Source organism: Sardina pilchardus, chromosome 4 (assembly GCF_963854185.1).
Source record: "Sardina pilchardus chromosome 4, fSarPil1.1, whole genome shotgun sequence".
NCBI lineage: Eukaryota > Metazoa > Chordata > Actinopteri > Clupeiformes > Clupeidae > Sardina > Sardina pilchardus.
In genome coordinates, this window is record NC_084997.1 from 7,842,662 (window position 1) to 7,857,244 (window position 14,583).

General features: G+C 45.5%; 1 protein-coding gene across 1 annotated transcript in view; it reads left to right on the forward strand.

The window, feature by feature from the left end:
• Positions 1 to 377: 377 nt before the first annotated feature.
• Positions 378 to 14,583, forward strand: part of lrp2a (low density lipoprotein receptor-related protein 2a) — a 68,622-nt gene continuing 54,416 nt past the window's right edge. Inside the window, exons 1-9 of the mRNA XM_062533970.1 lie at positions 378 to 506; positions 8,145 to 8,252; positions 8,740 to 8,862; positions 9,150 to 9,266; positions 9,804 to 9,914; positions 10,053 to 10,166; positions 10,457 to 10,573; positions 12,831 to 12,974; positions 14,143 to 14,262. Coding sequence (XP_062389954.1) covers positions 437 to 506; positions 8,145 to 8,252; positions 8,740 to 8,862; positions 9,150 to 9,266; positions 9,804 to 9,914; positions 10,053 to 10,166; positions 10,457 to 10,573; positions 12,831 to 12,974; positions 14,143 to 14,262 — 1,024 coding nt within the window. The 5' untranslated portion in view covers positions 378 to 436. The remainder of the gene's footprint in view (positions 507 to 8,144; positions 8,253 to 8,739; positions 8,863 to 9,149; positions 9,267 to 9,803; positions 9,915 to 10,052; positions 10,167 to 10,456; positions 10,574 to 12,830; positions 12,975 to 14,142; positions 14,263 to 14,583) is intronic.

Consider the following 14,583-nt stretch of genomic DNA (forward strand, 5'->3'; position numbering starts at 1 on the left):
TGCCCACCAGTAAGAAGTGATAGGCCTAAAACTTTTTCACCTCTATGAGACATTTAACAGACACATTTGCTCAGTTCAATTTAAATTCAAGTTGAAAAAAGAAAAGAAGAAGAAAAAAATACCCAGGCCTAGCTGGTGGCTAAATACACACACTCAGTTTAGGAAAACATAACTCTGACGGGACAGCCCACTGCTGGTGCTGGTCGCTGACTTGCTCTTGGTCAGTGGATTTATGCAGATTCCTGGGCGCCACGGTTAAAGGATTTGATCCAGTGGGCCGGAGTGGGGGAGCGTCATGTCTAAGCTGAATCCGCCCTTTTTCATCAGCTAGGGACAAGTGAGAGAGAGGCAAGCAACAGCATCCCAGTCCCAAGTGCACCTCCATCTGTCCGGCTTCACGAGGAGCTGGCCAGACCAGCGGGGACCGTGCATCAGAATGTGGAGAGCACTGCTCGCCAAACTTGTAGTTTTACTTTTTTTATGTTCACTTTCAAGTCACGCACAAGGTAAGTCTTAAATTGATTTCGTTCCTTTTAATTTTGATTGCTTGTAAATGACTGCTCCACAGACAAACAGACCATTGTGCCATTAACAATGGAAATGCGAAATTTTCACTTTGAGTCTGTCTTAGCAGCTACCGCGTGAAATTAGGGCAAGCACACTGAACCGGTTAGCAAATCTGATTTTATAACTTCAGGTTTTCTATGTGGTAATGTCAACCAGCAAGCGGACTAATTTTGCTAATTTTCAAAAAAATCATTGTGGAATTGCTGCACAATTATGAGGTTGTAATTGTTTATAAATATTTCTCTACGTGTCTTTAGCCCGTTTGGGCAGTTTATGTTGACCTGCGTAGTCAATTAGCTAACATAACACTTAACATGGCTAGGTCCAGCCACAGCGTCAGAATGGATCCGGCTAATTTAGTCGGGCTTCACTTAATTGGTGTCGCAAACGGAAAAACACATCTAGTTGAGGCAGCTATAAACAGAAATATCGCATGCTTAAATATTGCGAATATTATTTAGCGTAACATTGTATCACCAGATACAATTGAGAAATGTTATTTAATCTTGAACACAAAGCCTCCCCTCAGACAGATTTGAAGTTCTCTTGAGGAACTTTTGCCTGAGCTTTGCCGTTGCTAGGTAACAGAGGCGAGCATGTGACCAGCAGACAATCTCCGGACTCTGAGCTACTGGTACAAATCTCGGTCTGTACAACTGCGCTTCCATGCCCAAGCCTACTGAAATTATGATATTCTATTGCTTGTGGTCATCATTTCGAGTTAGATACATAACAAACTTGTATATTCGTCATTTTCAAGCTACTCTGTGGGTGCAAATAGAGGTTGTGTAGCTAGACCTAGCGAGCTTCTCAAATTGTAATCTGCTTTCTTTTTGCTCAACCCTTAGTATGTAAGCTCCTTAGTGTGAATCAAGCAACTAATTACGCTGCAGCTGCCGCTGAAAGCCACTATTACTGCCCTAGGAACAAATGTTTCTAACGAGAAGGTTTCAACACTTTTTCAACCGCTTGCATGCATCTTACTAAGGGTTTTTGGCATTTTAGGCTGATTCTGATAAACTGTCTGTCCTATACAGAGTAAAGAATCATGTCATCACAGAAACCCCACCAATAACACAAATACAAGGAGTGTATTGCATCTCAGAGTAAATGATAGCCTCCTCTTATCATGATAAGTGTATTTTGATGGACTTTTTTACGTGAATGTGACTTGACTTGATGTGTAAAATGCCATATTTTCAAGAAGTGGTCACATAATGAAAGTAGCCGAGGGCTTAGGCCTAGATGCATTTTCTGAGGGCTTGTATGCATGAATGTGTAGGCCTAGTTTCAGACTGCCGCCCCTGGAACGGACTGGAGTCTATATGTTTGGCTGTGTGTGTGTGTGTGTGTGTGTGTCGGACCTGAGCGAAGTGGTACTTGTTGATCTCCTCAGAAATGTGAGCCAGTTGGAATGGTTGATTTAATCCAGATTTATTCAGCATGTGTTTGAGAGGAAATGACCAAAAGAGCCTTGATGCAGGAGGACAGGTTACTTTCTCTAATCCACTGAGCCTCATTTCCTCAGGATCCTCCACAGTATTGAGAGAGGAGACTGGACTCCCTTCCACTACCCCACACCGGGTTTAAGGGAGCCATTGAACCTCAACTTGTTGATTTTTAATGTGTGATCAAATACCACACACACCGTGTCTGAAAACACACTCTAGGCCTTGAGAATGCCTGTGTTGGCACTATTTTATGATTGTAAATTTGACACTGTGTCACTGGTGGTTAATATGTAATAACTTACAAGCCATGGAACTGCTTACGCTGCTAAACTGTCCTGAAATGATCTGTAATCTCTGTCATGGTTTGCTGACAATCCCAACCAAATTTGCTGATTTGAGGCGTTTGGAGCATGTTTTTGGACTAAGATTATGACAAATAGACAAATTATTGACAATCATTAGCTCCTAACACTACATATGAGTAACTTGCCCTAAACCGAGCCCTTTGTTATTTAGGGCATCCAGTGATACATCATAGCCAGAAAACATATTGCCGAAACTGAACCTGGACTGTCAGGTTAATACCTTAATTCAGTGACCCCAGAGAGGATACTTCAAGCATTTAGGCTAGGCTTAGTTCCCATTCATCTTTTCAGGACTCAGGAGAAGCAGATATCTGATGTATCCTACACATTGAGCAGATAGCAGTGGACTTCTTATTAAGAGTACAGTTGTAGTGACTAAGCATCTTGTAGTTAAGGTGTCACTTCTGCAGAATTGTTGAAAATCATTGACTGTTGACCTCTTCGTTAGCGAGGAAAGAACAGGAATGGAATGGAAAAGTGGCCTATACTAGGCCTATACATCTAGCTAAAATGTATGAAACAGGGTCTCATGAAATGGTATTGATTACTTGTTTTAAGTAAATCTCAGTCAAGGCAGCATCGCAAAGGTTTCCCATAAGTTATGGGGGGGACTTGCTTTCCTGTTCTGCACGTGCTTCTAAAACCTCACACCATCCCTTCCGGTGTAAATCCTTGAGCAACAGTAGCGCAGTATTAGAAATAGGAACAGAAGTTAACACAGTTGGCAGAAATGAGGTCTCCTAATCCTCTCACTGTAAACAGCGCCCTTAGCATTGGTATTAGCCTGCTCTGTGATGCAGACAAAGGCATAAAACGCCTCAGCTGTGTTGTCCTCGGTATGCAGACTGCAGGAGTGAAGACCTGCAGAGTGGCTGGACAACCACATTGTAGCCTACCAATGGTCTATAATTACCATTCTATAGGTGTGGTGTTTTTTACTTTGCTACATCTGTGAAATTAATGAAATAAAATACTTTTGTAAAAGACTCTTACCCAGACTGCTAGAGGAGAAAAACAATAGGAGCATTCTGAGCGAGGAGAATGGCTTTAATCGGAGAGGCCTGGGTGTACATCATTCTATATTTCCCTCCATTCTACTGTTTCCCCACCAATGCCAAACTCTTCAGTCTGCCTGCAGCCCTTTCTCTGTTTTGTCTGTGAGCTGGAAGAGCCAAAGTCAGTTGTTCAGCAATTGACTGCATTCTGTTGCATTTGATTTCCATATGAAATGGCCCCACAGCACTTTTCAATGACAGCGTGGACGGGTCCAGCGCTCCACGTTGCCAGACGTTTTTTTCCTCTTCTTCTTCTGTGCAAGGGGCGCACCACAACAAGGCGGTATTGATGAAAGCGGGGAGTACCTCTCCCTGGGCCTCCACGTGATTTGAAAAGAGATGTTGCAGGGTGTGTGTCTTGTGTGTGCGCTTAGTGTGTGTGTGCACTTGTGTGTGCGTGTGTGTGTGTGTGTGTGTGTGTGTGTGTGTGTGTTTATACACACTTAGGTGTGTGTGTATGTCTTGTTTCAGAAGTGGAATGAAGAAGTGTGGGGGATTTATGCTGCACTTTTGTTTGTTGGAGGAAGCTGTACTGTATTCTGCATTTTGCCATCCATCTCCATAGGGCTTTTGGTGCGCTGACACCTCCAGTTATGAGGCTGCTGCCCCAGTGGCTTGTCCATTGTGCTATTGTGGTTTCACAGTGGGGACCGAGGCTTTGGGAGACTTCATTCTAATGAAAATTCCACCACCACTCCTCTTTGTGTGGCAGTGGTAGGGCGTCCTTATCTTTCTTCACAGACAGTTTTTTTTCTGGGGGCTCTTGCCTGCTGAGGGTTTAAGTTGGCTAATTAGAAAAGACATGCTCGGAGAGCAGAGGAGAAGAGAGGGAAAAAAGCACTAAAATTAGACTAAACATGACCAGACAAAGGGTCTAACTAAATAAGAGGTACAAACTCCTTCTCTGGGGGGACAGGAGGAATAGCCTTTATTTGCATGATACAGGCCACTCGCCACACAATGGCTAATGAAACAATCTCCGTAGCTAGCATTGTTGTTATTCAGTTTTAAACCAAGCAGGATTCCATCAAATGTTTTAAAACTTGGGCCATGGCTCTGCTTTGTAGGCCTACAATGAGCACCTGATAACTGAATGCTAAAATAAAGTTTTGCAAGAATGAATTAAAACTAAATCAGGAATTCCTTAGGCGAGATGTCAAAAGAAAAATGTCCATTGGCAGCTATCATCATGATTTTCACTCACACCACATCAACATGATTTGATCAGCTGTCAAGCTTAATATCTCATATCCACAACAGTCAAACCAAAAAACACTAAATCCCCTTTGATGGTGTCTCCATCCTAAAGTTGTGTTCTTAATGCTGTTTTTCTTGGTTTCTGCCAAGGTCATCCTTTAGACTGGCACCTGTTTGAATTGTTCAAAGCAATGCCATGCGGCTGAAACAGATCCACTTCATAGCATACCTTAATAGTAATTTTGCCTATGCTGAAAGGTCTTGAGTCTTTTCCAAGAGCAGGTAAAAAACATGGTTAGATTAAAAACAAAGACTGGCGATGTGTTGTTGTACAGAGAACCTAAAGGTATGGAAAAACAAGGAAATCAGTGGATAAAAATAATGATCAAAGCAAACAAGCAGCGGACAATAAAAAAAAAAAACCCTGGGAAGCAATCTTACACTTCTCAGATGACTGAGTAAATGGTTAAGTTTGCACAGTGCTGTGCAGGAGTAGCTTAACACAAGATAGTACTGTTTAAAAAGCTCACTTCAGAGCTCCTGTCACCTTTCCCAGAACCGATACTGTCAGGAAACAGTGGCTTTATTTGAAGGTCTCAGCAGATTAGTTTCCATTTGGCAAAGGTTGGTTAAAGCTGTTAACCTAATGTATAGGCTGACAGCGATTATGAATATGGTCCGCATTACATGAAAGCCTTTTGCCGTGCATTGGGTATAGCCTACTTGTGTGTGTTGGCACCTCCTGCTATTTCCCACCTGTTGAGCCAAAGTAAAAATCACCACATCACTGGTGTAGTAGCACCACTACAATAGTGTTTGTTTCCACTCTTTAAGGGATGCGATCAAAAAGGAATTCACATTTAGCCCCTATAAATGGCACATTAGAAGACACAAATAAGTCCTTATATTATTCTCTGCACTGGAGTTCACCTCTGTCCTAATTCTAGTGTAGAGGTGCACCCAGGTTCATAGAGATCTTTGTGTTGCCCCGGAGGGTCCAGAGGTAAGTCCACTCATTTGTCCGTCGTGTCAGTGAGTGTGCCCTGCTTTTCCAGCACTGTACAGGGCAGTTTGTCTTACCTCGGCGTTTACAGACGATGCTGAAACCTCCGGGATCATGTCCTCCCAACAAAGGCTGCCTTTGAGCCACACGAGGAGCAATTTTATCATTAGTAAACTGAGCAGGAAAGAGGCTCACTTCCCAATTGGCCGCCGAAGGAGTTAAATATGGAGTGCATTTGGCCAGCGTTGTTTGAAAGTGGCTGCTCGGTGTGGGCTAATTAATCTGAGTCAGGACCTTATGATATGAGAAGCCCCCCCTCACACCAGGCTTTTAGCGCGGTAGCGCAGGCAGTGACCCCACAACTCACTCTCTCAAGTGGGAATGATCCATCTTAAAGGAGCCCATTACATAAAGCTAATGATAAATTACTGACATCGCAAAATGATAAACTCTCGCGCGGGGTGAGGGGATGTTTGGCTGCGGTCCGCGGCTTGTCTGTTAAGTTCAGTGCCTGGCCACATCTCTGACCTCGTGAAGGTTTTGGCCATTGATAGGCCGTTTTGTTCCTGTCTGGTCTCAGCCAGGCTTGTCTTTCTAAAGCAAAGAGCAGTGTGCCTGCTTGCTTGCGCTCTTGGCTCGGCCGTGGTGCTGGCTCTTAAGATGTCTGGCCTTTTCTCCATGGCGAAAAAAAAAGGTTGCCATGTCAATAAAACAAGTGGAAACAATGCAGCACCGGGAATCCGAGATTGGGCTGTTTAATTAGAGTACCTTAAATTTGGTCCATTCAGCGGCCGTGGGTATGCTGGAAGGGCTTTTTTGTGGACTGCTTTTTAAGCAGCTCAAGATCAAAGACTGACATCATACCGCCCTGATATTCAGAGCTGGTCCCTTAACTCCTTTTAAGATACGACAGGCCTGCCTAGTTGAACACTTGTTTTTAAATGTACGACAGGAATACACATGAGCATGCTCCAAAACATGCACAGATGGGATATTGTTTTTAGATTATTCAACATTGCTGGTGTCCAATAGCAGAATTTCTGAGTTTTGCTGAATGTTTTTTGTATTTCAGAATATTTTAGGCTAAAAAGGCTAATCGAATCAGTAGAGCAGCAGTGCAGCCTAATGCTTAGATAGGAAACGGGAAATGAGGTCCCCATACAACAGGGATTTACAACAGCCCTGGTACAGGAGGTAGATCCGGTTGCAACATCAATGTTTAACAATGTGTGGTTCCATTTATCAGTCTTTTGGTTTCATGGTCAAAAAGCCTACATGAAGTGAAACTTTGGAACGGGTAGGGCACCGGGATACATACAGTAATCCAGTGACAAAACTATTTTTGGTATTTTTTGTATCTTGCTCATTCTACGGTTTGTTTTCAATCTGAGATTGTCATAGCTGGTTCATATCTGTCTAATCTGTTTCATTTTGTTTGTCTGCTGAGTATGCTCATTTAATTAAAAACTCTATACACATTTGTGCTTTTTGTTTATGGCAATATATGACAAGCTGTCCATCATGTTTGTTGTGTCCTTACATTGAGAAATAAATAGGAACACACACATATAATTGCTCTACAATTTATAACTCATGTGCTGATGGTGTGTGTGTGTGTTGGGCTGGGGGCGTTGATTAGTTTAGTGTGTGTGTTTAAAGGTAGCCGATAAGGGAGAGACACTACTAGACCACCACCAACCCCAGACATGCACCACCAACCACCACCTTGCATCTCCCTACTGCAAAGAATTTGGCTGCGGTACCAGCCGGTACCACTATTTATCCCAATTACATTTCTGACAAGGAGCAGCATGCTCCATAAATCAGGGTGTCAGCGAGAGACAATCAGAATCACACATTCCGATTCCGAGGGGGGGTTGGGGTTGGGATTTAGGTGAGGGTGGGGGGTGGGTGGTTGGGGGTGTTGTCGGGGGGGGGGGGGGGGGGCGGTGTTGCTGTTCTGACGGAGCGCTCCGCCACTGAACCCTGCTGCCCCCGTCTATCTCCAGGGGAGCGTCCGGAGAGGTAGAGCGCTTGGTGCCTTATCTCCGGGGGGTTGGGTTGCCACTCAGGCGGGGAACATCAAACGCAGGGCCGGGGATGAGAGCGCGGTGGGGTTGCGTAACCGCCGGTGGACGGCTGGCACGCTCAGCTCCGGCCTGGGCCTGTCAATCCACTTAACGATGTGCTCCATCAATGGCAGTGATCCCCCAGCCCCTCAGCCTCAGAGCACAGAGAATGTGTAGGGATGACTGATAAGAGAATAGAGACGGAGAGCAGCAGTATTTATCCCACGTCACTCACAGACGCTATTTAGCCTACTTCTGTGTTCCTAATAACGAAAGAATGAAGATCAATTAAAAGATTAATGTCAATCAACAAGGGATAAAAAAGTGAAGTGGAAGTGGTTACTGCTGTTCATGTCTTGTGACTTCACCTTCCACATGTGAGTTGCCTTGTCCCACTCTGACTTTTGTCTGATGTGTGTGACTGTGCTCTGTGGCAGAATGTGCGACGGGACAGTTCCGCTGTGGGATAGGACGCTGCATACCACAGGACTGGCGATGTGACGGGACGTCAGACTGCACAGATGACTCGGACGAGGCTGGCTGCCGTGAGTTCATCTCTACATGGTTATCAAAGCAGTCACAGATCATTCACACAAGTCTCTACTGTTCTGCTAGGCTACATGTTACTTTTGAAAGCTGTTAACAGTAACAGTAGGTGGTGAACAGTATTCTGACATATGTATATTTATGTTGATACTGTGTTAAGAATCATATTGTGTTGGACCTTATATTTATTTATGTGTGGTTTTGGCTAATTGTAACTGAATTTAGTTCTCCCCTACTTGGAGACATTTTAGCCAACTTCAGATAATTGTGTAACAAATTGTTGAAAAACTGTTTAGATGTTGAAAAACTGCTTATGACAGCAATAACTAAGACAATGTACACAACTTATCCTAGTAATTGCTGTCACAAACTTTTATTTCCATACTTTGTTATTTCGAATACTCATAACTGGTTGGAATTTTATGTAGCATTTCAAAGTAGTCGGATTGTAATTGTCTAATATGTTTTCTTGTTTGCATGTCTTAGCTGAAGCGACGTGTGAGCAGGGTCAGTTTCGGTGTTTGAGTGACCAAGAGTGTATTCCCAGCCTGTGGCTGTGCGACGATGAGGAGGATTGTGAGGACGGATCAGATGAGCGACAGAACTGCCGTATGTACCCCCCCCCCCCACACACACCACCCCACCCCACTCGTCATAAATTAATACCCCCATCTCGCTCCATTAACCCCCAGTTATCTGCAGAGCTATGCTACCCTTCAACTATTTGAAATGTGATAGTTACACAGTATAAGTGGAGATGGGTAGGCGATATAAAGACCCTGTCATACACGGCCCACCCGCCCTGCTAGTGGAAGCTGAATGGCTCCTCTTTGTAGTTGGGAGGAACACCCACACCGTACAAATGAAAGATGCTGGCCTTGTTGCTATCTCCTCAGCTACACGGACATGCCCCAGCGGCCACATCAGGTGCTCCAGTGGGGTGTGCATGCCCGAGGTGTACAGGTGTGACCACGTCTTAGACTGCCACGACGGCGAGGATGAGCGCGACTGCCGTGAGTAACCCACCCACCACACACCACCCACACACACACACACACATACACACACACACACACACACACACACACCTACACCTACACCTACACCATGTTCCCCTGCCCTCCGCCATCCATCCACCTGACCCTCGTAGCCCCCCTCCCCTCCTGAACTCCACCCCCTGTGGCATTTTAATAAATTTGTAAGATTAAGAGGCTCGCTGACGGACAGAAATGGCCACCATAATGCTTCTCGTTGTCAGAGGTTGATTGCAGCGGATTCTTTAGTGGATTAGGGCTAGCCAGAGTTCGGCCGGACGCTTCATTATTGAGGCTGGATATTAGGGCCACTACCACTACCTACCACCCTCCACACTGCCTGCATACGCACTTGTTGACCGCTTACAAACTTTATTGTGATGTTTGATGTGCATGTGATGAAGAACATGAAATGTGTTTATGAGACTTTTTTAAAACCATATGATCAGTCTCACAAAATTCATTCATAAAGTTCTGAATTTACTGTACCGACTCTGTGGTGCTTGTTGCTTGTAGACTACCCTGAGTGTACAGAGCTGCGATGTGCCAACGGTGCCTGCTACAATCGGAGCCAGCACTGCGACCAGTCGCTGGACTGCCGGGACGGGTCAGACGAGAACAACTGCAGTGAGTGTCCTTCTGTCCATCCTCCCCCAGAGCCCTGCGCCACTCACCGGTGCAGTCTGCTGGGGCCGAGAGCCAGGGCCACGTCAGCAGCCCCCACTCACCCTGCACTCTGTGCTCTCTCTCTCTCCTTGTCCGCAGCGCAACGGTGCAGCAGCGGCATGTTGGAGTGCGCCAACGGAGCGTGTATCCCGCGGCGATATGTCTGCGACCATGACGACGACTGCGGGGATCGGAGCGACGAGCAGAACTGCAGTACGTGCCCAGCTCTCTCCCTCACCAGCTTTGCAAGACTGCTTAAGTGGCTCTCCACGTGCAGCTGCTTCTGACCTTACCCGCTGTAGCCACAGTCCTTCACTGTCCTTCACTGGAAACACTGTAGTCTGTGGTGACCTACATGAGAAATCTCCACTGCTACAAACAGTGACAGTTTCTGCTATTCTTAGTTGTGTGAAGTGTCTGATGGTGTGTGATGACCACTGGTGTTTTCCTACTAATGAGCTGTTTGTAATATGTCTCTCTCATGGTCGTCCCTCTGTGTTTAGCGTACCCCACCTGTAGAGGGTCCTTCTTCACCTGCCCCAGTGGTCGCTGCATTCACCAGGTGTGGCTGTGCGACGGCGAGGACGACTGTGAGGACAATGCAGATGAAGTGGGCTGTGGTACGGATCCCTCGTTTCACACACACATCTCACATACAATCCCTCACACACACATCTCACATACAATCCCTCACACACACACCTCAGATACAACCCCTCACACACACATCTCAGATACAATCCCTCTCACACACACATCTCAGATACAATCCCTCACACACACATCTCAGATACAATCCCTCACACACACATCTCAGATACAACCCCTCACACACACATCTCAGATACAATCCCTCACACATGTATCTCAGGTACAATCTCTCACACACACATCTCAGATACAATCCCTCATACAAACATCTCAGAGCAAATACCCACACTGCTTCACACAGATATGGTCTCAAGCATTTCGATGAGAGATCTAGAGGGATAAAATGTAGCCAACTCAGAGATAAAATAATAAGAGGATCTGTGTGGTGTTGACCTGTCACCCCCCTCCACACACACACACACACACATACAGTACACACACACACACACCTCCACCAGCCATGGACATGGGCTCTGGTCTCCAGCGTGAGTGTGTGCCTGTGCTCCTCTTAAGTGCGCTATTCAAGCGGCTCTTTGAGAGAGGATCACTCCGGCCTCCGGAGAGCTTTAGAATTCCCTCATGCTGCTCTGGAGAGGGTGTGTGTTTTCATAGGACGGGTCCGTAAGACCCTCTCAACCCCCTGTGTGAGTCCCTTTCAGAGCGGCTTCCTCCGATGATTTAAAGCGACAGTGCAGTGGGGTTGTTTTCCCCCTCAGACAATGCCACAACTGGAGCCCATAGCCCTCTTCACTGTCACATCCTGCATTCCAGCACTAGGTAACAGTGTGTGCCTTTTCCATGCGAAGGCGTCACACATTGTTTCTGGTTACAAACAAGATTACAATAGTTTAGTGAATTCTATTACCCAACTAACCCCCTGCCCCCCCTCCACACACACACACACACACACACACACACACACACAGCCTTCCCTTTTCTTCATCACACCCACTGGCATTGATGTGAGTATCTGAAATGAAACCTTTGATTTCACGGGAACTTTCGGCGACAAGGGTTCTCTATTCTTCTCAAAGAGCTGAAGGCTGAGATGTGACATTGGAGTGATGATAAGCCTGAATGCTAATGTTTCATCAGAATTCCCGGTACCTTTCACTGGGGGTTCGCCAGCCTTTTTCCTGGACAGTGGATTAGTCATCAACAACAGATTACAATAATTGACTGCTTCACTGCTTCATTATTAGCTCTGTTGGGGGATTTTGAAAGGCAAAGCTTTTGTACTTACAGGATGACAGTCAATCCCAGTACTCACCCGATACTGTGGTCAAAAATTCCAGGCACACTCAGGTGTGAGAAAACACTGCAGGTTTATTGACGATACCGGGAACAGGTCACTAGCCACATCATAGCTCTGATAACACTGTTTGAAGATCTCTAGGGCAAGGCCCATCTTATACATGGTTAGTTACATTGTGGTAATAGAAATCACATGGGTACAATGGTCTTTCCCAAAACTCCTCATACATGCAAAAATACAACAATACATGAACACTTCTTGGACATAGCATGTGATCCACACACCATACGCAAGTCATGTGGGCACTCCAAGTAAGTAAGATAATAGGTCAATACAATACATATACATCCCTCAGCATTCTCTGTTCGTAGCATGTTCTCTGTCAGGGTCTTCCTAATATTACTGCCTCTAGCAGAATACCCTTAGCTCGTGACAAAAGGGGGTCGCATGACCTTTATTAGAAAGTCATGACATGGAGAGAGCAAACGACAGACAAAGAAAAGTTGATGCACAGTATTGAATGTATAGAAAAGCATACAAATAATATATGAAAAATGTAATGTTAAATCACCTCTATGTAATAAATGTTAATTAGTATTCACTTCTAAAACATAAGATTTGTTAGTAATCCAAAATTTCTACTCTTTCTACGGTCAATTGATTAATCAGCAAATGCCTAAATTCACTTACTTACTGCTTATTCCTTAACGGACCGTTTCCTGTTCATGACTTTTCTTTTCAGTGGAAATCTCCATTGAATTTATTGCAGAAATGTGCATTTCAGTTATTCTGATTCAATTTAGCATACTTACAAATGACTTGAAGTATTTTAATGACTGACTGGCACTATGCTGCCCGAAGGCTGTGGGGGTGAAGCTCAAGGCCCCAGAATCTACACGTGGTGAGAGAAATGGCCCCTGTGGCTGTGGCCTCTGATGGCTCTGCTGCTGTGCTCTCTGCTCCCTGTGCAGATGCGGTCCCTCGGGAGTGCTACCCGGGCGAGTGGGCCTGCCCCTCCTCAGGGGTGTGCATCCCCCTCCAGCAGCTCTGTGACGGCACCCCCCACTGCCCCGGGGGAGAGGACGAGACCAACAGCACCGTCGGACGCAACTGCAGTCAGTACCACTTCACATCTCTCTTGCTCTCTCTCTCTCTCTCTCTCTCTCTCTCTCTCTCGCTCTCTCTCTCTCTCTCTCTCTCTCTCTCTCTCTCGCTTTCTTCATCAACTATTGATATAGATTTAGAAGTGCACATATTAACAGTCAAGAGAGACAGATTCTGTATTGTCTCCAGGGGATAACCACACACCATTCAAGTGAGTGAGAAACAGACATGAAGAGTAGTAGCTCTGAAATACTTTGTTGTTCTCATTATTGTGATTGTTATGGTTGCCATGTCTCCTGTAAAACATTTGTATGGCAATATGTCTGAAAAATCGTGTTCAGTAGGGTTGAACAGCGAAGGGTGTTGGCAGCAACTGACCAGGAAGAGCAGATAAAATTACCACATGGTGGTAAACCAAAATCACCTCAGAAAGTCCTGGTGTTTAAACTTCATTAAAGCTATTGTATTTTCTCAGAGTTTCGGTGGATCGGGTTATGTGTTTAGGCGGCTTGGCAAAGGGATGGTGTGATATGGTGGATGGGAACGGAGAAGCCTAATTTATGATTTGTGTACTGTAGATCGCAGTAGCTCAATGTCCGCTCCTGCCTGAAGCTGTTTGCTTAGTACACAGAGACCATTTTGGACGAAACTCCTTCACAGTCCAAAACCTGAATAGACATGTTAGAGGGAGTTAGTGTTACAGCTCCTAGGGTTGTAACCCTTATTCAACTAAAGCCTCGCTCTGACTGCAGTTTCTGGGATGTACTCTTGCCAGTAACTGTCTCTCTCCCAGAGGTCAATGAGGAGTGGAGTCACTGTGGACCACATGAAAGGATGTTTAGCAGCTCATAGTGGCTTGCCTGCCTTTTCTCAGGTGTATCTTTAAGTGTATCTTGACATGGCACACAGGGTGATATCGCAGTGTGGCTTTTTAAGGAATTTCCTCTAACTTGTCTAGTCGTCCTTTCAGCTAAATTGCTAATGCACGTCAAACCGGAATTCAAGGAATACAAACCGGAATGCAATTTGTTATGGTAATATTGTGCAGGCTATTACTGTGGCATCACCATGGAGCCCAGTATGCTCCTTCTAGGAAAATAAAGCGGCCATAATGCCAGAGCTGTGCCCTGTGAGTGGAGTGGCAGTGCTGGACGGCCCTGACTGGTGAGTGTGTTGCAGGTATCTGGCGCTGCGCCTCTCTGAGCTGTGAGCACCGCTGTCACAAGTCCCCTGAGGGAGGCACCTGCTCCTGCCCCGCCGGATACGTGGTCAGCAGCAACAACAGCCGCTCCTGCATCGGTAACGCTCCCTTATCAATCACCGGCCATTTCACCTACATACACAACACTGGGAGAATTATCTGTTTAATTATATGCCCACTGTGTGTGTGTGTGTGTGTGTGTGTGTGTGTGTGTGTGTGTGTGTGTGTGTGTGTGTGTGTGTGTGTGTGTGTGTGTGTGTGTGTGTGTGTGTGTGTGTGTGTGTGTGTGTGTGTGTGTGTGTGTGTGTGTGTGTGTGTGTGTGTGTGTGCATGCAGTAACAATCACAAGCCTTTCTGGGTTTTTTTTACGAATGTGTTTTAACATATTGGCCAAATTTCTGTCCCTCACTGCCTCTCTT